General features: G+C 31.8%; 1 protein-coding gene across 5 annotated transcripts in view; it reads right to left on the bottom strand.

Moving 5' to 3' along the window:
• The window catches only part of LOC143080339 (AMP deaminase 2-like), a 57,541-nt gene continuing 30,061 nt past the window's right edge, over positions 1-27,480 (bottom strand). For all 5 annotated transcript variants that reach the window (XM_076256137.1, XM_076256139.1, XM_076256141.1 and 2 more), the window contains 9 exons: positions 25,761-25,823; positions 20,310-20,441; positions 18,528-18,691; positions 12,891-13,017; positions 10,481-10,644; positions 9,116-9,236; positions 7,566-7,739; positions 6,087-6,197; positions 1-3,789 (listed from right to left, as the gene is read on the bottom strand). In XM_076256137.1, coding sequence (XP_076112252.1) covers positions 3,595-3,789; positions 6,087-6,197; positions 7,566-7,739; positions 9,116-9,236; positions 10,481-10,644; positions 12,891-13,017; positions 18,528-18,691; positions 20,310-20,441; positions 25,761-25,823 — 1,251 coding nt within the window. In that variant the 3' untranslated portion in view covers positions 1-3,594. The remainder of the gene's footprint in view (positions 3,790-6,086; positions 6,198-7,565; positions 7,740-9,115; positions 9,237-10,480; positions 10,645-12,890; positions 13,018-18,527; positions 18,692-20,309; positions 20,442-25,760; positions 25,824-27,480) is intronic.

Genomic DNA, 27,480 nt, shown 5'->3' with positions numbered 1-27,480 from the left:
ATCTTTGGCATCTTTATTGACCAAAATTGCACTTTAATTGAATCACAGAAAACATCAAAACAATAATAATAATTCTATAATTTATATTTATATGTCAACAAACAATTTTATGCTTTTGAGAGATATATTTCTCCTTTAACAATCATGTGGTATAACAGCAATATGTTTCTGGACTTCCTTCCATTTTCACAATTTATTTTTTGAATTCTTAAGCTCACAGAGACCTGTACTTGTACTGCCTACTTTCTTATCAAGCACCAGTAAAATATCAACAATGAATTTCGTTTGTTGTGTTATACAGGACTCTGAAAGATTACTGAGTTCGACATTTCTCCAAACATTAAATGTTTTTAGACTCTGTAGTTTAAGAAAAAGTGTTATTAATAGATTACTTTTAATTTTATCTTTGTAATATGGTCTTGAATATTTGTTTATTTCACCAACATATTTTTTTTTCTAAATCTGTATATGTAGTGTTTTATTTCAAATTATAAATTAACCAAAACAATATTGAATTCAGCCAATTTAAAAAGGAAACTTTGATATTTCAAATATTTGCAAATGCTATAAATTAAAATCTTCTGAATAAAAGTCAACATTTAATTATACAGCTATAAAACAGCAAAAATCTTTCAATAAATATCCCCAACAAATTACAGATTGATTAACTAATTAATTAACAAAGTGATACACTCATTTACAAATGAACACAAACATATCTATTAAGTGAAACAAATATGTCATTCTAAGTATGTTACATAATGCCATAGTTTAGGGTTTATATGGAAAACACCCACATTAACACACAGATACTTTAACAAGGCAGTATGTTTATAATACAATTGTAGTGATAATTTAGATTTCTTCAAGTTCCATACCTTTTTGGCACCTAATTGTTCTGAATTTTAACTCAATTTGCTTATAAGACGAATACAGAACATTAAAAACTGGTTATGCGTATCAGAACATCGGATTTTAATGAGTTTGTAAAATATCACTACTTAAATAGTTTCTAATTCCTGGAAATTCAGATATATATTCTCTATAAATGCAATATTTGATTGAAAAGAATTGAGATTGCAATAATAAAACATGCAGTTAAGGAATAACTGTAATTGAAATGTTCCCATCTTTAAATCTCAGATACACACATGTCCTATGACATTCAAATTAGGGTTGATCATTACACACTACTACAAAATGCACAGAATCCTGATAACAGTCCTCAACGTGGTTCTTGGATACAATATAGCATGGTCTAACATTGCTCATATGAGAATTGATTTTCCAGGACTATTAGATAAGTTATATTTCAAACTAATTGTTACAATCTTGCCTTTCAGGAATTTTGAATTATACAAGTTTGATTCCCTAAATTTTGCAGGATTTTTTTTATCAAGAATAAAAATGTGTATTTTCACTGTGTCTTAATCTTAAAAAGTGTGTATTATACATGACCAAATACAGTATGTTTTCTAATGGAATGTTGTTTATAATAATAGAACAACAACAAAAGCAGACACAGAACATGCCTGCCTTTATTGGGTAGGAAATATATCTGTAATGGAACAACTCTACGTTATAGAAGGATAACTGACTATATAACTTCATGGATATTTAAGTTCACAATATATACAATAAAATATGGTTTTACTGCATTCTATTAACTTTGATCTATTTCTATAAATTACAATACATTACAATAGCAACTGATAGGCAGTGTTGTTTAACTTATATATTATTCTATAAAATACAATACAATACTTCACATTATTCACTGATGGCAGTGAAGAAAAAAAGCACCTCATAACTATCTATAAATAGTTTTCAATAATGCCACTTTAAAGCTATTTCGGTGAATTAGAAAAGTCATCTTTTCATAAATATTTGTTAAAGCTCTAAATATCTGAGTAGCTTGCACATGTTGAGCTATAGATTAAAATTAAATAAAATGAAAGAATAAAAGTTTGTACCAATGTAGAAGACCCGCTTTATCCAAAAGTTTGTATATATGTAGTGAACACATTTCATCTAAGTTAGGTAAAAAAAATGTTTATGATCCTCTTAAAAACCCAATTCATCACAAGATACTTCACTTTCACAACACCTATTTATGACATTGTCAACTGTACTTTACATAATATATATGTATATTTACACAAAACATCTATTTGTCAACAAATTTGGCATACACTAATAATATATAAGTGAGATCTCTTACTTATATCACAGTTTACAAATAAATAATTTTGCTCTGTAAGGGTATTGAGACGATAATTAACCTATCATGATCACCCATATGAATAACCTGGATGTTTCATGTAAAACCAATATTTTTTAATTAACTAACATACAAAATTTTATTTTAAACTTTTGTTTTTAACAATAAAAACCTGAACACATAAAGTTTTGTTGTCTTTGAATTCTTAGATTGAAATCCATTCACATTATGACACTTGGACAAAAAGTATACTCAAATTTAATAAAACGAAAAAATCCAAAGCTAAAAAAAAGCTAAGCTCTTTTTTCATTTAGTTATACACTTAACATTCTTTTGTTCAACAATACAATAAGAAATTCTGTATACATAAAAAGAAGTAATTGAAATGCAAAACATATGGAAATAACATCTGTCATTCTCATAGTTATGCCTTATACAATAACAATTTTATAACTTACATTCTGAATAAAGCTTAGCCATTAAAAAATACTTGAACATTGTCGTCTAACAAAAACAAAATGATTGCATCAACAAATACTAAAAAAATACATGTAAGATATTTAAACAAAATGAATGATGGTAAAAAATAGCCTAATGTGTTTATTATTAATTGTTCACCATGTATACTAAACATTATTAAGACCTTAAAAATTAGCTTTATATTGATATTCAATCCATTAACAAAGCTTTAATGTTAACCATTATGAATTAATGCTATATAAAAGCAGCTACCGGTAAGTCAAACACACTTTTATACCATATAACAGACTTACATGAAGCCACTTATATCTCAAAAACAAAACAATGTTATCCCAATTACACTGGCAACATAAATAAGCCACCTGCCACAGCTTTTATAAAGTGGTACACTTCAGTGTGACTAATGACTAAGTGCCTGTTTTGGGTTAGGAAACCCCTAAAATCAATGAGAAAAGAAAGGCAGTGAAATATTTCCCTTCCTATAAACAAAATTTACACAAATTTAAGTAGCATAAAATGTGTTTTATATAAAACTTGAATATAGCTCAAACGAACCATGTAGATATCATTGCTTAGCCATGGGAATCCCCAAAATTTAATCAGCAGATGAAAATTGATAGTTACAGACCACCTTGTAGATATGATATGCACACCACAGCTAAACTATGCAAAAGCTCATGTTTGGCTAAAGGAAATCCTAAATAATCAATGATGTTAGAACATTCAATTGTGCAATATAACACTTTTAAAGATTTGTTTAAGTTTGATTGGTTCTTTTGAGAAATTGAAAAGGAACTGTTGGCTGAAGCAGATAATAACAACAAGAAAATAAATAAAGAATCTTATAAGTCCTCTCCTCTTCACAAACGACCCCAAAACGTCCATATGAAAGTCTAAGAGGATGACAATGAGTTTTCAGATTTGCGAGATTTATCATATGACTTAACACCACTTGAGATACAGCGTAGCTCATTCACTAGGGATTCATATCTATATGCCACACGGATACCGGAAACATTTGTTCTTGTCACATCATTTCCTGCTACCCCTTCTTTGGTGTAATTCAGTCCAAGCCAGTTCTGTTTTACCTGAAAAAAAAAGAAATTGGATGTATAAAGTAAATACAGGTTTGTTCTCTCTCAATACTAATATTGAAAATTCAGCTACTTCAAAATATTATTTAATCAAAATTTAAACTGAAATTTTGTTTTCTTTTATTACTGATTCAGTGATTTAACATTTTACTTAAATCGAGTGGTTGCTTGTATGCCACACTACATATTTTGTTCAAAAGTCAAGTGTTAGCTTTTTTTAGTAAAAGATCTAAAAATTTAAAATGGGTTAAATATTTTGTATTAAATTTCAATTGAAGATTTCTTGCTATTGTGCAATACTGTGATATTGTGCAATAGTGTGCTACTGCGCAATACTGTGCTATTGCGCAATACTGTACAAAAGAAGATTTCTTGCTATTGCGCAATACTGTGCAATTGATGATTTCTCGCTATTTCGCAATACTGTGAAATTGATGATTTCTTGCTATTGCGCAATACTGCAATTGGATAATTCTTGCGATTGCGCAATACTGTGCAATTGAAGATTTCTTGCTATTGCGCAATAAGACATTTCTTGCTATTGCGCAATACTGTGCAATTGAAGATTTCTTGCTATTGCGCAATACTGTGCAATTGAAGATTTTTTGCTATTGCGCAATACTGCGCAATTGAAGATTTCTTGCTATTGCGCAATACTGTGCAATTGAAGATTTCTTGCTATTGTGTATACTGTGCAATTGAAGATTTCTTGCTATTGCTCAATACTGTGCTATTGCACAATACTATGCAATTGAAGATTTCTTGTTATTATGCAATACTGTGCTATTGCACAATACTTCATATAATAATTTACACATCCTGTTTGGTGTGTATCTCCTGCCATATCAGTATTTTTTGCTTTTATATATAAATCAGAAACAATCAATGTAAAAATGGAAAATTTTAAGGAAAAAAACCCAAAATTTTTTTACGAAAAACCCAACAAGAGGCTGTCACAAGGACAGCAAACCGGATTTATTAACATTTATTTGTGTCCTGGCAATATCACAAGAACCACATACAACTGATGAACGGTGAAAGTGAAAATGGTCAATATCAAATTTGACCTCCATTTTGTCATCAGTATCAACATATTAAAATTTGAAAAGCTTGGGTTGAATGGTTCATGAGTAAATGCAACAACATGAATGGAAACGCCATTTTTCGATCTTTCAAGAACCATAACTCAAGAACAGAAAAAGTCAAAATCAACATTATTGAACTTGACCTCCATTTTGTCATCAGTAACAACATATTAAAATTTGAAAAGCTTTGGTTGAACAGTTCATTAGTGAATGCACGAACACAACTGGAAATGCATTTTTCGATCTTTCAAGTACCATAACTCCTGAATGGTAAAAGTTAAAATCGTCATTATTGAACTTGACCTTAATTTTGTTGTCAGTAACAACATATTAAAATTTTAAAAGCTTTGGTTGAACAGTTCATGAGTAAATGCACAGACAACATTTGGTTGCCGCCGCCCGCCCGACCGGCCGCCCGACCACCCAACCGCCTGCCGTACATCCCCAAATCAATAACTGGCATTTTTGTCACAAAAATCCGGTTAAAAATCTAAATACATGTTTATTAATAAACAACATAAGTTTTAGTTTTTAAAGGAGTTTGCTCCATAAATATATATTTATATACATAGCATTCAGAAAATTAGTTTATAAAGAATAATAAACAAGCCTACCACAAATTCTTCAAAACATTTACCAAAATAAAAAGAATTTTTTGTTGTTGTTGTAGGGATGTATAAATTAACCCTGCCTGTTTTATCGTTTGAATTGTTTTACATTTGTCATTTCAGGGCCTTTTATAGCTGACTATGCGGTATGGGTCTTGCTCATTGTTGAAGACTGTTTGGTGACCTATAGTTTTTCACTCCTATATCATTTGGTCTCTGATGGAGAGTTGTCTCATTGGCAATCATATAACATCTTCTTCTTTTAATACAAACAAAAAGAAATTCAAAGGTTGTTGTTTGTTGCTTTATATCATTTTGTTTTGTAAATAAACCAGGCCGTTAGTTTTCTCGTTTGAATTGTTTTACATTTGTTAATTAGGGACCTTTTATAGCTTATCATGCAGTATAGATTTAGCTCATTGTTGAAGGCCCTACGGTAATCTATAGTTGGTAACTTCTGCATCATTTAGTCTCTGGTGGAGAGTTGTCTCATCATTCCACAGCTTCTTATTTTTATATTCAATAATAACTTAAGGTCAAACCATCTACCCCCCAAATGAAGTGAAACAACATACATGATTAACCTTGTGATAATTACCTCATGTTCAAATCCACTCTGTAGAACACTGTTCCTGGCTATCTCACACATATCACAAGAACTTAGCTTCCATACCTGGGAAGCAATACTATACTCCTCCATCAATGGTTCCTATTATAGAATAAAATTATCTTGTAACTTAGACAAATGGTACTTGTTTAATTACCAAAAAAAATTGCCACATTATTATTATCAGCATCATGTAATTTTTGTAATTTGATAGGTTACCTCAAGATTATTTTCATTTCACATGTTATAATTTTATGTATCTGGTATAGAATTTAATGCAGTTTAATTTTGACAGAACTAAAATACAAATGCTCATGTTCCAAATTCAAAAAAACATGACCCATGTGAATCAATGTGAACTCATGTTATCTGGAAGGTAAGCAGTTCCTGCTCCACTAGTGGCACCTGTTGTGTTGCTCATGGCAAGTAAAAATCTGGTGGTAGTCCCATGAGGTGATCGAGGAATAGAGGACAGGATTGTGGAATCAACAAGTGGAACATATCCATTGGTCATCTTTGAGAAAGATTTTCCATAATGGTCAATCATGATAATGCCTGTACATTTAACAATGGGATGACTTCATCCTTGGTTCAATAGCTTTCTAGTAGGCAGCTACCCTCTATCAACAAAATCATGGTAGCAAATGCAAGCTCTGAATATGCTATCAACTGGCAGGTATTTACTCAATATGCAGGTGCTGCAGGAATTTTTCTACATACAAATGGAATGTTCACAAAGGAAAATTGAAATCACAATTTAGTATCCACAACTGTTTCACATGTTGGGTTTTTCAAGTAAATTTTCAATACTAGTACTTAATTCTCGTATTAGGCAGTTGATAACCTAACTGAAGCGTTACTTCTCCCTCCTTTGCCTAAAAAAAATGTGATACAAATATAATTCAAATATAATTTATTTCAAACACAACAACAATTCAGTAACGTAGCTTTTTTCACAAAAAAACTTAAGTGTAAAATTTATCGTAAGTCTAAAATATTCCTTAACAATTCAACTAAATATTTTTATCGTAAGATTAATTTTACACTTAAGATTTATTGTGAAAAGGGCTACAGATGTCTTAAAGTGAAGTGTAGCAACTTCACTGCATACTGTGGATGCATTTATTTTCGTGGGTATAAATTTTAGTGGATTGAGGAAAACTTGCATTTTCATGGATAATTGATTTCGTGGTTTTGTTAAACTCTGCATACAAAGGCTACAGAAAATTCGTAATTCCTTGAACTTTTAAATTCATGGTTTACCTGTACACAGGAAACCCATGAAAATTAGTATCCAACGAATAATAATGAATCCACAGTATACTTATACAACAGCAATAGCTTAGAAAGATTAGACATCGGCAGAAAATAACTGTTGTACATTGATGGCAGAAATGTTTTGAAAATCTCACATCTTTTTGGTGGAGTAAAATTGTGTACAGACAAATCATGTTACATAATTTAATTTACCTTAGTGAAATGGAACTGCAGTGGATCATCTGTGGACAGGGATACATTCAGCCCTCTGTTGAAGTATTCTGGCAGTGGATTGCGCTGATAGTTGAGGAATAATGAGTTATTACTCAGTGGTGACATAGCTATCCCTATCTGTGACATATAGTACAGATACTGAAGTACAGGAACCTACAACATAATGGGTTATTACTAAGAGGTCACAGTTAATCCTATGTGTGACATGTAGTACAGATACTGCAGAACAGAAACCTACAGCAAACAAAATTTGTATAAAAATCTTATTTTTAGTCAATATCCAAATTCCATGCTTACTGAAAATACTATGAATTCCTTTATTTTCTTGGAAACCAATTTTTGTTGATTCAGAAAAGTTTCAGAGAAGAAGATTTATGTAAGATACTTATCAAAAACACAAAAAAATGGTAAAATTCTTCATAAAAAGGCAATGACTCCAATAAGGAGACTTCTGACAATTTCACCCATGTTAACTTATTTGTAGATCCTGTCTGTCTGATCACTTTTCCTATTTAAAGTTCTCTCTATTTATTACTGTTTTCAAAATAATAGACAAAAATGAAAAAAATCAGTAATATTTGACATTTAACAAAGGGTAATAACTCCTACAAGACGTTGTCTGGCAGTTTTGATGAAAAGGGACAGCAGGTAGATCATAACATTCTGAATATCCTACACCTGTCCGATTTTCTCTATTCATAGCTTTTTTCAAGATAACAGAAAAAACTTGCATTTTACTGCTATGATCTATTTTTATCCATGTCAATTGGCAGGGGGTCATTGGACATATTTTTAAAACTAGATACCCTAATTAATGAATGGCTAATATCTATTTTGAATTTATTGAACAATAAAACTAATTTTTGACTCTTCACATTGAATAATCCGTGAAGCGGATTATGTAAAATGTGAAGAGTCAAAAATTAGTTTTATGGTTCAATAAAATCAAAATGAATTATTGCCATTCATTATAAATAAATTTCTATCAAAAATAAGGCTGAAAGAACTTTTTATATTATTTATATTAACAATAACAAAGTACACACATGTTGGCGTATGAATACACAACGTCTGAGTGGGCGTGTCGCAATCAAAATTGACAACATTGAAAATAAAACTAATAATTTTAACCAATCAGAAGACAGTAAAAACACTAAATTTATTTATTTATGATTGTGGCCAAGTTTGGTTAAATTTGGCCCAGTAATTTCAGAGGAGAAGATTTATGTAACAGTTAACAACGACAGATGACGACAACAGACGCCAAGTGATGAGAAAAGCTCACTTTGGCCTTTCAGCCAGGTGAGCTAAAAGTACACTCTAAAATTTTGTCAAAATCTACATAAGTGTATGTGTGTGTGACTGTATCATTTAAACCCCAAATGTATGTTCTATTTTAGCCATGGAGGCCTGTTAGTTGGTCATTGGTAATGAAAATTATTTTAGACACTCTAAGGATGCTTCAGGCTAAATTTAGTTGAAATGAGCCTAGAGGTTTCAGAAGAGTAATGGTTAGTTGAAATCCATACTTTTCTTAGAACTAAGCCATGGGAAATGTTTTCTGCAAATAGGAAACCTGCTACAAGATGTGTAACATTTCCTGCCTCACCACAATGTGGTCTCAGGACAAGTGTGTGCATTCCTCTCTCTCTGTAAAACAATAAAGTAAATGATCAAATTGTATTTAATCTAGTGATTATTGTGAAAGTATGATTCCACCTGCAGCAAATAATAAAAAATGGTACTAAACAACCAGTTTTTTTACATTAATAATATTTATAAAGCTAACAAGATTAGGAATTGTCCTTTGAAACTTTCTCTTTGGATAAATGATATCATTGATAGAGGTTATAATCATAGTGCTGTTGTTTATTCATTCATTCCAGTATTTCTGGAATGAACATCAATTAGTTAACTTATAATTTGAAACAAAACTAAAATGTTTCTTTTCTTTCTTCTGCATTGAAATTCTTAACAAATCTAATTTTGTGCATTGCATTGTTAATTCTTTCTGTACTGTAATAGTTTATAACCCTGCTTCATGTGCATGTGCTTGTCACAAGTAATGTTGTCTTAGGTTGTAACTAAATGTTTTTGTCTACTAGGAATATTTGGTATTCATGGCAGATTTTTTATAGTCTCTGTTAAATTTATTCACAACTCTTTCATTGGCTCTTGAGATTTCGAACATGACATATTGTTAAGACACTTGTCTATTGTTGAAAAACCTTCAGTTTGCCTCTAGATTTCTTCAGGTTTTTTTTTGTATCATTTAGTTGCTGTCTTAATGACATATACCCAACATATCCTTTTATTCAAATATACAAATGAAAAGGACTAAATCCATACTGTGCTTTGAGGAAGGTGGCTTCTCAGTTTCAAAATAATTAACTTTTCAAAACACTAGCATATACATGATATATTGATAGGGAATTTATAAAGTAATCAAATGAGCAGAAAAAATATGTAGGTCACTGTGCTTGTTTTCAAGAAATTAGTCATTGAAATTTTGGTGGGAAAATGTTCTCTCTTGTCTTTTCATAGCTTTATCATTGACAAGTTTAAGTCCTCAAAAACTATTAAAACATAATTGAAATTTTATAAGACTTTAACAGACAGTTTATCATTATACATGTAAAAGAATAATAAAAAGATAAATGAGGGTCCTGGGCAAAATTTGTTAAGGCATTCAAATAGATAAAACCAGAGAATTCCGAAAATCTGACCAAAATTACAAAACATGACAAGCAAGCTTCCTTAAAAATGATATCAAGACACAGCACATAGAAAAATAGTTGAGATAAACATCTCTTCTTTGTGTGTGCAGTGAACTTAGCGTTCAATCTTATTTATTCTAGATGTGTGGTCTTTAATTTCTTTCTTAAACCCCATACCTTCTGAAGTGGTTTAGAACAGCAAGATTAGCATACATAAAGTATAAGTAGTATGTATATGGAGGATTTTCCAATCCAGTCCAGTCTTCAGGTTCAGGTGTATCCTTAGTAAACTGGATATGTTCTGATTTAGATTCATCATCTACAGAGTCAATTCCAGATACCTGTTCAATGATTAGAATGTTAAAATAAATAAAATCATATATAGCTTCTTAATTAAAGTGGCTGTGAGCACTGAGAGGGGTACATAATTCTTTCAATGTGCATTGTGAATAAAAATTAAGCAAAGAAACATATCTATGCAGTATTTTGAATGAGTTGTCTCCCTTCGTCAATAAATGTGGCTTGAACATATCGATTAATATATCATGCACTAATTTTTGTATACTATTATTTGGGTTTAAAATTGCACAATGTGCAATTGAATCCCTATAGTCATGGACTGGTTAAGGTGCATCTGGTGTCTTCTGCTGTGTTTGATTGTTAAATAGTAGAAAACTATTGTTTTAAGATCTTTTATAAATGTGCAAATTTTGAGAGAAGAATGTAATTCAAGACTTTTCATCTAAATGAAAAAAAAGGTGTGTTTTATCAAATTTTTATGACTGGTTTTTACAAATACAGAATATTTTTTACTTTTAATAAAATGAATTTCAACTTTGGCCATACAAGGGGAGATTTTTGTTTTTTGTAATTATGATGAGCACATTTAACCAGAATCAAATATACACCTTTCAATGCCTTTACTTAGTCTAGCAACTATCGGTCAGTTTGTCTGCATGATTTTACTTTTCTCAATACCATTACTATATTACACATTGATAGATTACAGTAAAGATATTGAGTCATTCTATAATTTAATTTTCTAAATATGTAATGGTTTTGTGGACTGTTGTTTGCCTTTTCATAATTTTTTCATTGGCCATGGATGTTGTTTGTTTTTCTTCAACATTGTATTTTATTGGCCATGGTGTTTGTTTTTCTTCTACATCATATTTTATTGGCCATGGTGTTGTTTGTTTTTCTTCTACATTGTATTTAATTGGCCATGGTGTTGTTTTGTTTTTCTTCTACATTGTATTTTATTGGCCAGTGTTGTTTGTTTTTCTTCTACATTGTATTTTATTGGCCACAGTGTTGTTTGTTTTTCTTGTACATTGTATTTTATTGGCCATGGTGTTGTTTGTTTCTCTTCTACATTGTATTTTAATGGCCATGGTGTTTGTTTTTCTTCTACATCATATTTCATTGGCCATGGTGTTGTTTGTTTTTCTTCTACATTGTATTTTATTGGCCATGGTGTTGTTTTGTTTTTCTTCTACATTGTATTTTATTGGCCACAGTGTTGTTTGTTTTTCTTGTACATTGTATTTTATTGGCCACAGTGTTGTTTGTTTTTCTTGTACATTGTATTTTATTGGCCATGGTGTTGTATGTTTTTCTTGTACATTGTATTTTATTGGCCATGGTGTTGTTTTGTTTTTCTTCTACATTGTATTCTATTGGCCACAGTGTTGTTTGTTTTTCTTCTACATTGTATTTTATTGGCCACAGTGTTGTTTGTTTTTCTTCTACATTGTATTTTATTGGCCATGGTGATGTTTGTTTCTCTTCTACATTGTATTTTATTGGCCATGGTGTTGTTTGTTTCTCTTCTACATTGTATTTTAATGGCCATGGTGTTTGTTTTTCTTCTACATCATATTTCATTGGCCATGGTGTTGTTTGTTTTTCTTCTACATTGTATTTTATTGGCCATGGTGTTGTTTTGTTTTTCTTCTACATTGTATTTTATTGGCCACAGTGTTGTTTGTTTTTCTTGTACATTGTATTTTATTGGCCACAGTGTTGTTTGTTTTTCTTGTACATTGTATTTTATTGGCCATGGTGTTGTATGTTTTTCTTGTACATTGTATTTTATTGGCCACAGTGTTGTTTGTTTTTCTTCTACATTGTATTTTATTGGCCACAGTGTTGTTTTGTTTTTCTTCTACATTGTATTTTATTGGCCACAGTGTTATTTGTTTTTCTTCTACATTGTATTTTATTGGCCATGGTGTTGTTTGTTTTTCTTCTACATTGTATTTTATTGGCCATGGTGTTGTATGTTTTTCTTCTACATTGTATTCTATTGGCCACAGTGTTGTTTGTTTTTCTTCTACATTGTATTTTATTGGTCATGGTGTTGTTTGTTTTTCTTCTACATTGTATTTTATTGGCCACAGTGTTGTTTGCTTTTCTTGTACATTGTATTTTATTGGCCATGGTGTTGTATGTTTTTCTTCTACATTGTATTTTATAGGCCTCCTTGCATCTTTTCTCTCTCTTTCATAGAGATATAATTATTTCTAGTAGACATTATATTGTCCGTTATTATCAAATTCTATCTTAATTTGCCTAGATTACTTACATATCTGAGGAAAGCATGTAATTCTGGATGTGAACTAGGATCGTTGGTCACTTCAAATAAGGGCAAGAAAATATTCTCAAGTACATCCTGGAAACTGTTTACCAATTTATTTGACTTGTAAACATCACTGTAAAAAACAATTTATTAACTTTTTAATTATACTATCAAGAAATTTCAAATAAAAAAAAAGTTCTATAGATGTCTATGCTTTTTATGTTCTTTGTCAGAACAACCAATTTTTAGCTCACCTGGCCCGAAGGGCCAAGTGAGCTTTTCCCATCACTTTGCGTCCGGCCTCCGTCGTCCGTCGTCGTCGTCCGTCGTCGTTAACTTTTACAAAAATCTTCTCCTCTGAAACTACTGGGCCAAATTAAACCAAACTTGGTCACAATCATCATTGGGGTATCTAGTTTAAACTAGAGGCTCTAAAGAGCCTGTGTCGCTCACCTTGGTACATTTGTATATGTGAATATTCAACAAAGGACACAGATGGATTCGTGACAAAATTGTGTTTTGGTGATGGTGATATGTTTGTAGATCTAACTTTACTGAACATTCTTGCTGCGTACATATATCCCCATCTATAATGATTGGCCCAGTAGTTTCAGTTAAAAGTGTAAGTAAAAATTTACAAATTTTATGAAAATTGTTAAAAATTGACTATCGATTCGTCTGAAATTTTCAGGGCAGATAGATCTTGACCTGATAAACAATTTAACCCATGCCAGTTTTCCTCTTAATGCTTTTGTTTTTGAGTTATAAGCCAAAAACTGCATTTTATCCCATGTTCTATTTTTAGCCATGGCAGCCATCTTGGTAGGTTGACCAGGTAAACAGACACAATTTTTAAACTAGATACCCCAATGATGATTGTGGCCAAGTTTGGTTTAATATGGCGCAGTAGTTTCATAGGAGAAGATTTTTGTAAAAGATAACTAAGATTTACGAAAAATGGTTAAAAATTGACTATAAAGGGCAATAACTCCTAAAGGGGTCATTTGACCATTTCGGTAATGTTGACTTATTTGTTAATCTTATTTTGCTGAACATTATTGCTGTTTACAGTTTATCTCTATCTATAATATTTTTCAAGATAATAACCAAAAACAGCAAAATTTCCTTAAAATTACCAATTTAGGGGTAGCAACCCAACAACAGGTTGTTCGATTCATCTGAAATTTTCAGGGCAGATAGATCTTGACCTGATAAACAATTTTACCCCATGTCAGAATTGCTCTAAATGCTTTGGTTTTTGAGTTATAAGCCAAAAAATGCATTTTACCCCTATGTTCTATTTTTAGCCATGGCGGCCATCTTGGTAGGTTGACCGGGTCACCGGACACAATTTTTAAACTAGATACCCCAATGATGATTGTGGCCAAGTTTGGTTTAATATGGCGCAGTAGTTTCAGAGGAGAAGATTTTTGTAAAAGATAATTAAGATTTACAAAAAATGGTTAAAAATTGACTATAAAGGGCAATAACTCCTAAAGGGGTCATTTGACCATTTCGGTAATGTTGACTTATTTGTAAATCTTATTTTGCTGAACATTATTGCTGTTTACAGTTTATCTCTATCTATAATATTTTTCAAGATAATAACCAAAAACAGCAAAATTTCCTTAAAATTACCAATTTAGGGGTAGCAACCCAACAACAGGTTGTTTGATTCATCTGAAATTTTCAGGGCAGATAGATCTTGACCTGATAAACAATTTTACCCCATGTCAGAATTGCTCTAAATGCTTTGGTTTTTGAGTTATAAGCCAAAAACTGCATTTTACCCCTATGTTCTATTTTTAGCCATGGTGGCCATCTTGGTTGGTTGACCGGGTCACCGGACACAATTTTTAAACTAGATACCCCAATGATGATTGTGGCCAAGTTTGGTTTAATTTGGCCTGGTAGTTTCAGAGGAGAAGATTTTTGTAAAAGTTAACGCAGGACGACGACGGACGACGACGACGACGGACGACGACAGACGCCGGACGCAAAGTGATGAGAAAAGCTCACTTGGCCCTTCGGGCCAGGTGAGCTAAAAATGTGTGGCGTGACCTGGCCAACCAACCAAGATGGCCGCCATGGCTAAAAATAGAACATAGGGGTAAAATGCAGTTTTTGGCTTATAACTCAAAAATCAAAGCATTTAGAGCAAATCTGACATGGGGTAAAATTGTTTATTAGGTCAAGATCAATCTGCCCTGCAATTTTCAGATGAATCGGACAACCCGTTGTTGGGTTGCTGCCCCTGAATTGGTAATTTTAAGGAAATTTTGCTGTTTTTGGTTATTATCTTGAATATTATTATAGATAGAGATAAACTGTAAACAGCAATAATGTTCAGCAAAGTAAGATTTACAAATAAGTCAACATGACCGAAATTGTCAGTTGACCCCTTTAGGAGTTATTGCCCTTTATAGTCAATTTTTAACCATTTTTCGTAAATCTTAGTAATCTTTTACAAAAATCTTCTTCTCTGAAACTACTGGGCCAAATTAAACCAAACTTGGCCACAATCACAATTGGGGTATCTAGTTTAAAAAATGTGTGGCAGGACCCGGCCAAACAACCAAGATGGCCGCCACAGCTAAAAATAGAACATAGGGGTAAAATTCAGATTTTGGCTTATAACTCAAAAACCAAAGCATTTAGAGCAAATCTGACATGTAGTAAAATTGATTATCAGGTCAAGATCTATCTGCCCTGAAATTTACAGATGAATTGGACAACCTGTTGTTGGGTTGCTGCCCCTGAATTGGTAATTTTAAGGAAATTTTGCTGTTTTTGGTTCTTTATCTTGAATATTATTATAGATAAAGATAAACTGTAAACAGCAATAATGTTCAGCAAAGTAAGATTTACAAATAATCAACATGACTGAAATGGTCAGTTGACCCCTTTAAGAGTTATTGCCCTTTATAGTCAATTTTTAACCATTTTTCGTAAATCTTAGTAATCTATTACAAAAATCTTCTCCTCTGAAACCACTGGGCCAAATTAAACCAAACTTGGCCACAATCATCATTGGGGTATCTAGTTTAAAAAATGTTTGGCGTGACCTGGTCAACCAACCAAGATGGCCGCCACGGCTAAAAATAGAACATAGGGGTAAAATTCAGTTTTTGGCTTATAACTCAAAAACCAAAGCATTTAGAGCAAATCTAACATGAAGTAAAATTGATTATCAGGTCAAGATCTATCTGCCCTGAAATTTTCAGATGAATCGGACGACCTTTGTTGGGTTGCTGCCCCTGAATTGGTAATTTTAAGGAAATTTTGCTGTTTTTGGTTATTATCTTGAATATTATTATAGATAGAGATAAACTGTAAACAGCAATAATGTTCAGCAAAGTAAGATTTACAAATAAGTCAACAAAACTGAAATGGTCAGTTGATCCCTTTAGGAGTTATTGCCCTTTATAGTCAATTTTGAACCATTTTTCGTAAATCTTAGTTATCTTTTACAAAAATCTTCTCCTCTGAAACTACTGGGCCAAGTTCATTATAGATAGAGATAATTGTAAGCAGCAAGAATGTTCAGTAAAGTAAGATTTACAAACACATCACCATCACCAAAACACAATTTTGTCATGAATCCATCTGCGTCCTTTGTTTAATATTCACATAGACCAAGGTGAGCGACACAGGCTCTTTAGAGCCTCTAGTTTTCTCTCTTATCAATTAAAACATGTATGTTATTATTCACTGATGCTAATATATATGTGCATCTGAAAATTCTATAAGCTGTATTGCTTTGAATAAAAGACTATTATTATTATTAAATCTGATATAAAAGTAATCCTCTACAACTAGTAATTTTCCAATATAACATCTCTTTCACAATAACTTTCAATTAACAATCATTTAGACAATTTAGTTATATTTGTATTCTTGTTTCACTATTGATGGTATTCAGCTCAGGTTTTTAAATGAATCCTACTTACACACTCTAAATTTACAGCAATTCCATTGAAAATCAAAAAGTAACATTTCCAGGGATGTGGACTGTTAAAACTACAAAGTTGAAACTCAAAACACAATGAACATTATACATGTCAAAGGTTGTGACAATTACCTGACCTTGACATTGACATCAAGAAATTAATATAAAACCTTAACAAGAGTGAACACGCTGAAATGTCTCGCCTTCTATACTAATCATTGATATTATGTTGATAGTCCTAAGTATAAAGCTAAGCTTTATTACAACTGTCACATAAACTTAACATTAACCAAGATAACTAAACAAATACCAATGAACCTTGAAAAAGAGGTCCAGGTCAGATGAACCATGCCAGGCAGACAGGTACAGCTAACAATGCTTCTACACAACATATATAGTTGACATATTACTTATAGTTTAAGAAAAATAGACCAAAACACAAAAACTTAACACTGTGCAATGAACCGTGAAAATGAGGTCACGGTTAAATAAAACCTGCTCGACTGACATAAAGATCAAAAAATATTTCCATACACCAAATATAGTTGACCTATGGCATATAGCATTAGATAAAAAGACCAAAACTCAAAAACTTAACTTTGACCACTGAACCATGAAAATGAGGTCAAGGTAACATGACATCTGCCCGCTAGACATGTACACTTAACAATCATTCCATACAACAAATATAGTAGACCCATTGCATATGGTATGAGAAAAACAGACCAAAACACAAAAATTTAACTATAACCACTGAACCATGAAAATGAGGTCAAGGTCAGATGACACCTGCCAGTTGGACATGTACACCTTACAGTCCTTCCATACACCGAATATACTAGCCCTATTGCTTATAGTATCTGAGATATGGACTTGACCACCAAAACTTAACCTTGTTCACTGATCCATGAAATGAGGTCAAGGTCAAGTGAAAACTGTCTGACAGACACAAGGACCTTGCAAGGTACGCACATATCAAATATAGTTATCCTATTACTTATAATAAGAGAGAATTCAACATTACAAAAAATTTGAACTTTTTTTTCAAGTGGTCACTGAACCATGAAAATGAGGTCAAGGACATTGGACATGTGACTGACGGAAACTTCGTAACATGAAGCATCTATATACAAAGTATGAAGCATCCAGGTCTTCCACCTTCTAAAATATAAAGCTTTTAAGAAGTGAACTAACGACGCCGCCGTAGCCGCCGCCGTAGGATCACTATCCCTATGTCGAGCTTTCTGCAACAAAAGTTGCAGGCTCGACAATAATTATTGCTAGTAAATCATAGGTTAAAGTTTATATAAGAGATGTCTGAATTTTACCTTTTATTAATTTGGTGAGGTGGGGTTGGGGACATTTCGTGCTATACAGGAATAAGTGAATTTATTTTACCTTTTAAGGGTATATGATTTAATGTTATGTAAAATGCTCCACAGGTCATATTATTTACAAGCAGAGTCATAGAGAAAAAGTAACTGTAAAGTGCAATTAAATCATAATGAAATTATTTAATAACTAGTGACATTTTCAGCAATTGTTTTTATGTTGACCACAGAAAACAATTTCATGTTTCCCATATCAAATAATCAAACTTTACGTGTGTGTGTTTATCATATACTCAACAAATTTAGATTTAAGGAATTAGTTGATGTTCAATTAATACTTGTGGAGTGTTTAACTAAACTTACTATAATCTTGGCACCTGGATAAGCCATCTTACATTATTTGAGTACACTTTGTTGGTAACTGCCCACTTAGCTAGTTTGTCCCACTCGTCACGAGATCGACCATAAATAGAGAGTCTGTACTCAGCATTCTGATATTTACTCTCCTCCAGGTCACTCATCACTTCCTAAAAATAAAATGGATAACAAATTCTATATCATGACTATGATTTAAAGTTTTTAGATCTATAGTTTTAACTCAATGGGATCTTTATTCTTGAAGTTTTAAAAATCTAAACAGAATCATGAATATGACCCAGGCTAAAATTATGTTAGAAATAGTCCAATAAACCTCATGAATATGACCCAGGCTAAAATTATGTTAGAAATAGTCCAATAGACCTCATAAATATGACCCAGGCTAAAATTATGTTAGAAATAGTCCAATAGACCTCATGAATATGATCCAGGCTAAAATTATGTTAGAAACAGTCCAATAGACCTCATGAATATGACTCAGGCTAAAATTATGTTATAAATAGTCCAATTGACCTAATGATTACAAACCAGGCTAAAATTATGTTGGAAATAGTCAAATTGACCTCAGATCTACTTTATTATTCAATAGTATCAAAAAACATGAATGATCAATTATGATTTTTTCCAGCTTTCATGTGTCAGTTGCTAATGAAAGACAACGTAATTATTTTAAAATTCTACAGACACTGCCTACATTAATTTTAGACAAATCTTTATTAAGTCATTTATCTTATTTTAGTATTGTTGCATTGCTGTCTTATTGCTGTATACACTAAAATAAAAATAAAATATATCAAAAAATATATCAAAAAATTCTGCACCAGAGCCATTTTTGTAACAAAAAATTGGATAACCTTAGTTAGTTCACACTTGGACATTTAGATCGATTTAAACACGATCAGTTCACTTTAGATCGATGTAAGCCAAATGTGAACTCTTTGACTCGATCTTGAATTGGTCTGAACTAAAACACCAAAATATGTAGTTTAGTTTGAATCAATCTAAAGTGAACCGATCTAACTTTATAACTACCGGTATACGAACAGCAGTATCAACATTTGAACTTGTTATTCAAGTGAAACAATAACTTCTACCATAATTTTTTTTATTTAAGCGTGTGTATCAACACATTAATTTAATTAGATATTTCTTTTTATACTCAGTGTTTATAATTTCACTGATAATAAGGTCAAATCAATTGCATTTTTACATGTAGTGTGAACGCAGTGGTTAAGATTAGACCAATAGAGATTGTTAGGATGAAAATAATGTAAAGGCTTACTGGTTTTATTTAGATTAATTCAAATTTAGATCGATTTGTAAAAAGCTAGTGTGAACAGAGTCTTTTTTCAATTTCACGGGACAAAAATATCAGTTAATGCAGGCCATACTTTCTAATCCTAATGTTAAGATATTTGACTTTAAAAAAAAAAAATTCATATAAAATACAACGAATATGAATGAAAGGAGATGTCATGAGACAGCTACTCAATAACTCAAATAACCAAAACATCTATAGTTCAACACAGTCGTCAACAATAGATGGATATGTATAGACATAAGTTAGCTATGATATTGGACCAAGTCAGTCAAATTGGACTTATTTCATTAAATACACTCCACAGAGAATAATAGCTATTGTATTAATCAATGGGAGGGTTCAACTTGCAAATATTTAAATGGACAGGTAAACATCAACTGATTTGGGGAAAGGTTCTATTCTTTTGCAATAATAGAAAAAATAATATACAACTGTTTTAAAATTACCTTGAGGACTTGACCAAAGTATTTTCCATTGACGTAATTATCAGTTTTAATGAAGATCTCTCTCAGTCGACTTTGTCCAATGGGGTTATACTTGGCATTGAACTTGTCAAACCTGTGAAATGTGTTTCTGTCCTGCAAATGAAAAAATATAAATAAATAACTATAATTTTTCATTACCCTTTTTTAATTAACAACTTCGTTTTGTTTCTTTTGTTCCTTATTAAGAGGTACATTAAATATAATATATTTCTGAATAAGTTATTTACCTATAACTTACAGAGGTATGCAATGTTTTTACAATGAATTTGTAAATAGAAAAAAAGATCATTCAAATTTGATATATTTTTCTGGAAAATTAAAGAACAATTATGGAAATTTCATATAATAAAGTCAACTTAGGAATGTGTGCCATGATTACTGTGAATTTGTCATAACATTCATTTGGATAGGGACACATGAGGATACCAAGAAATAAGAATCCCTTAGAAATATCAAATTCTCTGACCACAAAAATTGACACCTGCAGAAAGATGTTCATAAAATATAAGTATGCCAGACATCAGTATTAATATTTTTGAATTTTTGAATTTTGTCTTATATATTTGCATCAGGACTTCATACTTCTTTAGTTTAATGTAACATTGTATAAACTGCCAAAAAAAACTCATTTTCAAATCTTGTCATTAATATTTAAATACCAGACAAGGCTGTAACCAAAAAGATGGTATGCTACAAGATGTCTCTGGCTCAAATCCAGGATGTCTCTGAGGATTATAATTGGGGGTCATAACCTCTGACTCTAACAGTCAAAATTCAACCTTAATAGTATACCCACTTAAATAGTCTTTAATAGTATTTTTGTTTTCAAGGGACAGTCCCCCTTCTAAGATAGATATGTTTGATTTAAGAAAAATATGTTACATGTATAAAAGTAGTCATTTACTTCACCTTAAACCTAATTTCACCCTAGAAAAACAGTCAATTTCATAGAGATCCACCAAAAGATGAGATGTTTATGTTCATACAAATTTATGCAATACATTTGTGTTTTAAGGCATCCAATCACAGATTTCAAACAAAACAATGTGTTGTCCTGAGGATGTGTTATGCTAAAAATAGAATAGCCCTAACAGACCAACAATTTGCACACACAACAAAATCATGCATTTTCAGTCAATATTTTTCACAATACCAAAAAAGGTATCTTTACATTTGAGCCCCTTTTGCCTATGTTCAACTGTATAACTTAATTTTTTTACAATTTTTTTTAAAAAACATTCATGCGTTCCTACTACCAGTAGCAAAAACAAGTCAGAAAAAAAATTAATAAGGAAAAATAAATACCTTCCGACAACAATTTTTTTGCAATTATCATCTTGCAAGTGTACAATAAAAACATCTGCACTGTTTCTCTTACAGATAACCTATCTATCATCCATACAGCTCAACAAATATCAGAAACTTTTTATTCAGATAATCAAGGCCCTTATTACCTTGAAATGGTAAACTTAAACAAGAGTGCACACACAGATATGTTTTGTCTGCTTAACTGATCATGATTTAATTTTACTGAGAACAAGCATAATATGAAAAAACCTTGAACATCTGTATACAATATTTGAAGTATCAAGGTCCTTATAAAGCTTCATGCAAAAAACCAACACCCTTGCTCAGGCCTTATGAACCTGATTGAACATATATAAATATGCATTAAAAAGTATTACTGCACTTGAACAGAAAAAAAATCTTGCCATAAATTTAACTTCCTTAACAAAATTAAAATATCTTAGGCTATGTTCTATCAGTGATTACATTTATGACAGTGAGTAAAATTATACATCCATTTATGAGTAACACAGCTCTTTCTTTAAATTTGTGTCTAATATTAAGCATTAAAACAATAGAAAACATGTATGCTTTCTACAACACAACTTACTTTTGATGAGTAAGTCTTAGCAGAATGAAGGATCTAGTTAAAGTAATACAAAAATAACTGAATTTCTGTCTGAGATATCTTACTTTTAGGTATATCATTTCTTATACAAAACCAGATTATAATAGGATACACAAACATGTTTAACCATACTACATTTGTATGTGCCTTTCCTAAGTCAGGAGCCTGTTATTCAGTGGTTGCCATTTGTTGCTGTACATCAGATTTGATTTTTGGAACATAAATCTGGCTGTTGGTTTTCTAATTTTAACTTTTTTGTCATTTTGCAGCATGTTATATCTTACTTTGGGTATTAGTTTTGCTCATTGTTAAAGGTTGTACAGTGACCTATAGTTGCTTACATCTATATCATTTGGTGTCTGATGGATAGTTGTCTCATAGGAAACCATACTACATCTACTTTTAGAAATTTTATATATCTAGTTAGTCTTATCTATAGTTAGTTAGGAAGGATCAGTATTCCTCTGACATTTGGGCTCAAAGGTATGACAGTTGAATATAATTACGGTAGTTCCTGGACGTCTTCCATCCAGCTGTAAAACCAATGCTAAAGACCTACTGCTAATTAAATCTGAGAAACAGACCTAACAAATAAACTTAACCTTGGTGACTGATCCCTCAAATGAGGTTAGGGTCCAATGAACCCTGTCTGACAGAAATGTAGACCTTGCAAGGTTCCCACATACCAATTAAAGCTGTCTTATTAATCATAACACTGTGATCCCTTTATTTTTGTGGGTACAAATTTGCATGGCTTAAGAAAACATGCATTTTCATCATTATTTGATTTCCTGATTTTGCCAAATAGATATATATAATAAGAAGATGTGGTATGAGTGTCAATGAGACAACTCTCCATTCAAGTCACAATTTGCCAAAGTATCAAACAAGTACCCAAAAAATACAGTAAGAATGAATAGGAATAGATTATATGGTATTCTACACATTGCTTTTGTAAAATATACTAGATCACACCCGCGAAATCGCGGGCATACGCAGTTGTAAACTGTTGTAGGATGATTTTTTGTAAATGATATTACGTCTGGAGAATTTCATAAAAGGTATCAAAAGCCCCCTCACTTTTGTTCCTGTTTCCTTTCTGTTAAATTCAATTATGTTCATGGCTCTGGCCTCTAACCACAATTATTCTTCCTCTTGGCTACAATGCATTTTCTTTGTAAAAGTCAAATCAAATTATCAAATTAAAAATTTGCACCGCTTCAAACATAAAATAAATGTAACTTCTTATAGACCATTATTGTTCTAACAAAAATAAATATGCTTCTAGGAAAATCCATCAGTGGTTTTTTGTTTTCTTTTGAGAGCCCTATTAACGTGCCAATGGTAGGATTTGAATCTTGTATAAATGACGACGGCTAACTTGAGGGGTCACGGGTCGGAGGGGTCCTCATCCCGAAATCCCGGACTTAAAACATGAAATCCCGAGGTGCCGAATTTAAAGACATTCATTTCCCGACATCCCCAAATTCGAAAAAAAAATATTCCCGGATCACGAAAGGATCAATCCCGAAATCCCGAGCTTAAAAACACCAAATCCTGACATCCCGAAAAAGTCCTGCCTCCCTCAAGATTTCACCCTACTTTCATTTTGGCCAAATCACTACTTTCACTTTCAACAATACATTTTTATGCTCCATTTAAGGGCATTATGTTTCCTAGTTTGTGCGACCGTTCGTTCGTTCGTCTGTCCGTCCGTCAGTCTGTCCGGCTTCAGGTTTTTAACTTTTTGGTCGAGGTAGTTTTTGATGAAATTGAAGTTCAATCAACTCGAAACTTATTAAATAATTATGTTCCCTTTGATATAATCTTTCTAATTTTGAATGCCAAATTAGAGATGTTACTCAATTTCACGGTCCACTGAACATAGAAAATGATAGAGCCGATGTGGCATCCGTGTGCTATGGACACATTCTTTTTACACATATTTTACTTATTTCAATATATATGCAACTGGTATGACCCCTTAAATAGTCATTTCAAAGAAAACAGTACAGAATTATACAGAAAGTCTCTATATATCATAGTATTATAATCGCAGCTTACATGTAGATAAACGCGAAAAATAATTGTCCTTTATAAGGAGGTATAATAGTTGTGGTTCTTGCGATCCGAAAACCATTATATGGAGAACGCTCTGATTGGCTTATTAATTTTTCATTTTTGTTATCCATCATACGATTGATCCATAAACCATAATATGAAGAACGCTTTGATTGGCTTATTTATTTTTCATTTTTGTTATCCATCATACGATTGGTTTTAGTTGTGCATGTTTAAAACCGGAAAACCTATATATGACCAAAAGTCAGTCTGATGACGGAATCAATATCCGGACAACCTTTTTGTCGTTTTTCTCCAAAAATAACTCAATCTGAATAATCATAAGAATGGATGACAAATGCGACTATGCATGTTACCTGTAGGACACAGAGGCATGATGATTAATTTGTTGTAGAAGGAAGAGAAGCGACACACAAAATGAGGTCTTCTCGTTTAATAGTATAGAAGCCATGAGACACAATGTGAACCTTTTTGGCATGTGAGTGCAGCGATAAAGCAAGAAAGCATCACATTGTGCTGAACGTCCGATATTTTATGATATTTATACACAGAAAACCTGATAATGAATTTATTGTTCTATTACTGATCTTTTTCCTCTCCCTTAGACATTTTATGCTTGACTAAGCAAGCTTGATTAAGTCTCCTCTTACACTGTGAATCGCTGATAACTTCTCCTCAGACATTGTGACCTTGCTGATAATGCCAGCTTATGTCTCAAAGCCGTGATAAGAAAATTACAGAGCAACTGTGCAGGGTGATTAAGGGAATGATAATAATAATGAATCCACAGTAATTGGAAAATTCAACTGATAAAAAAAACAATAGTTTTGTAAGCAGTCACTAAACCATCAAAATGAGGTGAAAAGGACGATGAACATCTCTGACATTCTGAAACTTCAGAACATAAGGTATCTGTATACAAGATATACAGTATCCAGGTCTTCTACCTTCTGAAATATAAATCCATTACACAAATAGTTTATGCTGTGGCCTCCACCACCAGATAAGCATCCCTAAATACATATTCTGGAACTAGGTTGAAAAAATAGTTGTTAAGAATATTTCTGCCCTGCCAGATTTTCTTTATTTATAATGATTTTCAAGATAATAGACAATACTTGCATTTTATCCCTAATGAGTATTTTTAACCTCAGCCCATTTTGGTTGGCCGGCAAATCATAAGAACGTATGATACCAATTAACCTGGAAGTTACAAAGGAGAAGATGCTTGTAAAAGAAAAACGTTTGGACCAGGTGAGCCAAAAAAAAATTAGATCAAAACTATCAACAAGAATGGATACTTACATAGTGTCTGAGATAAATCACAGCTAAACTCACAGACATAATACACAAATATAAAGTAAAATCTTAAACTGTTATTATGTCACATGTTAAAAAAGGGAGGTAATACTCACAGCATGCACATCCAACATATCTACATTCAAATCATAGGGCTTCAAATCCATGCTTGTAAAAACCTGTAGTCAGAAATGAAAAAAAAATTAACAGTTTCTCTACTCTATTTTTCCTGTTGTTTTGTCACCTTTATGAAACAACTTCTACATCGTTTTCTTCTAATAAGCATAAGGTCTTTCCAATTTTATAACAGTCTGTCATCCATAATTTATACAACATATTGTTTTAAAAGTTGAAACATTTGAAATCTATTTTATAAAAAATGTCCTTTCTTTGATATCCTCAGCCAGGGATTCAATTGTTGCTGGTCAAATAGGCAATCTTATTTCATTATTTTGAGCTTCTCAGGCTTTTTCCATTCAATAGTATTATTTTCCATCTTTTTTACCCAGTAACCCCCTAAATTTTCTTTTTATATTTTCTTTTAATATCTCGAAAAACATTCCTGCAAAATTTGGCCAATACCTGATTATTACTTAAAGGATTTAAGAGTGAAAATCTCTTTTTACAAAATATACGAACAATTAAAATCAGGGCAAATTTAAGTAATGAGTTATTGGTCAACAACTTGCTCATCTTTCAAGAATGAAGTGTTGATACTAGTGACCTATATAAAGCTAAACATTGTGATTTGTGACACAGTACTATTAATATAACATTTTCATTATACATCTAGTTTACTGTAATAGTGTTTCCTTTTCTGATCTTCACAGTATAAATTCATGGTAATTATAATAAACAATCAATGCATAGCAAAAATTGAACACTTAACATCCATGCTTTTCTCAACAGACTTACAGCATGTACGTCTAGACTGTCAATGTTCAAATCATATGCTGACAACTGTAGAGTTTCAAATACCTATGGTACATATTGAAACATTGTAGTAAGTGTGGAAATGTTGCTTAATTTACTAAAATTCAACTGAATTCAGAAGGTATTTCCTACATTAAAAGATATTCTATATATATGTGGTAGGGAAGGAAAGGATGTTTTTTTTACATAAGTTGTTTGTTTTATGGTTGTATATCCATTTGATATATGCAAAATTCTGTGCCTGTCCTAAGTCAGGACCTTATAATTCAGGGGTTGTCTTTTGTTGCTGTATATTGTTAGTTTTTCTTGTTTGATTTTTGTTTTCATTTCTCATTTCGGGGCCTTTTATAGCTTGCTATGCAGAATGGGTCTTGATCATTGTTGAAGGCTGTATGGTGACCAAAAGTTTAGTTTAGTCTCTGGTAAAGAGTTGTTTCAATGATAATCATACCATATCTTCTTACTTTCATAAAGAAAGTATGTTGGTTTTGTATGAACCTTTCCTTCCCTTCAACATTCACATAAATGGAATAGACCTTATAATAAAGTCTTTGTTTTTACATATTGTATCATTGTTAACTTAGTGAGATCATCTAATGTAATTGTGAACTAACACTTTTTATAGTACATGTAGAAACTTACTGAGTTACAAACCTTTGTTAAAGAAATACATTGTACATCCATAATTAAAATCATTTACTTTAATTTGCTTCTTTGGCACATTATGCGTTTTATTTTAATTTGTTTGAAATCATAATTTCTTTCATAAACTATTTTTAAATGAGAGACATGGTTTATCATAGACTTGCTACATTTCCCTTTCTTGTATTTCTTTCTTACTAATTAAAATATTTACTGAAAACTGCCAGTATACTGATTGCCTTAGGAGAAAGGTCTTCCTCT

The sequence above is a fragment of the Mytilus galloprovincialis genome, chromosome 6, assembly GCF_965363235.1.
Source record: "Mytilus galloprovincialis chromosome 6, xbMytGall1.hap1.1, whole genome shotgun sequence".
NCBI classification, from domain to species: domain Eukaryota; kingdom Metazoa; phylum Mollusca; class Bivalvia; order Mytilida; family Mytilidae; genus Mytilus; species Mytilus galloprovincialis.
The sequence above is the reverse complement of the archived record's forward strand: the minus strand, read 5'-3'. Positions and strand labels throughout refer to the sequence as shown.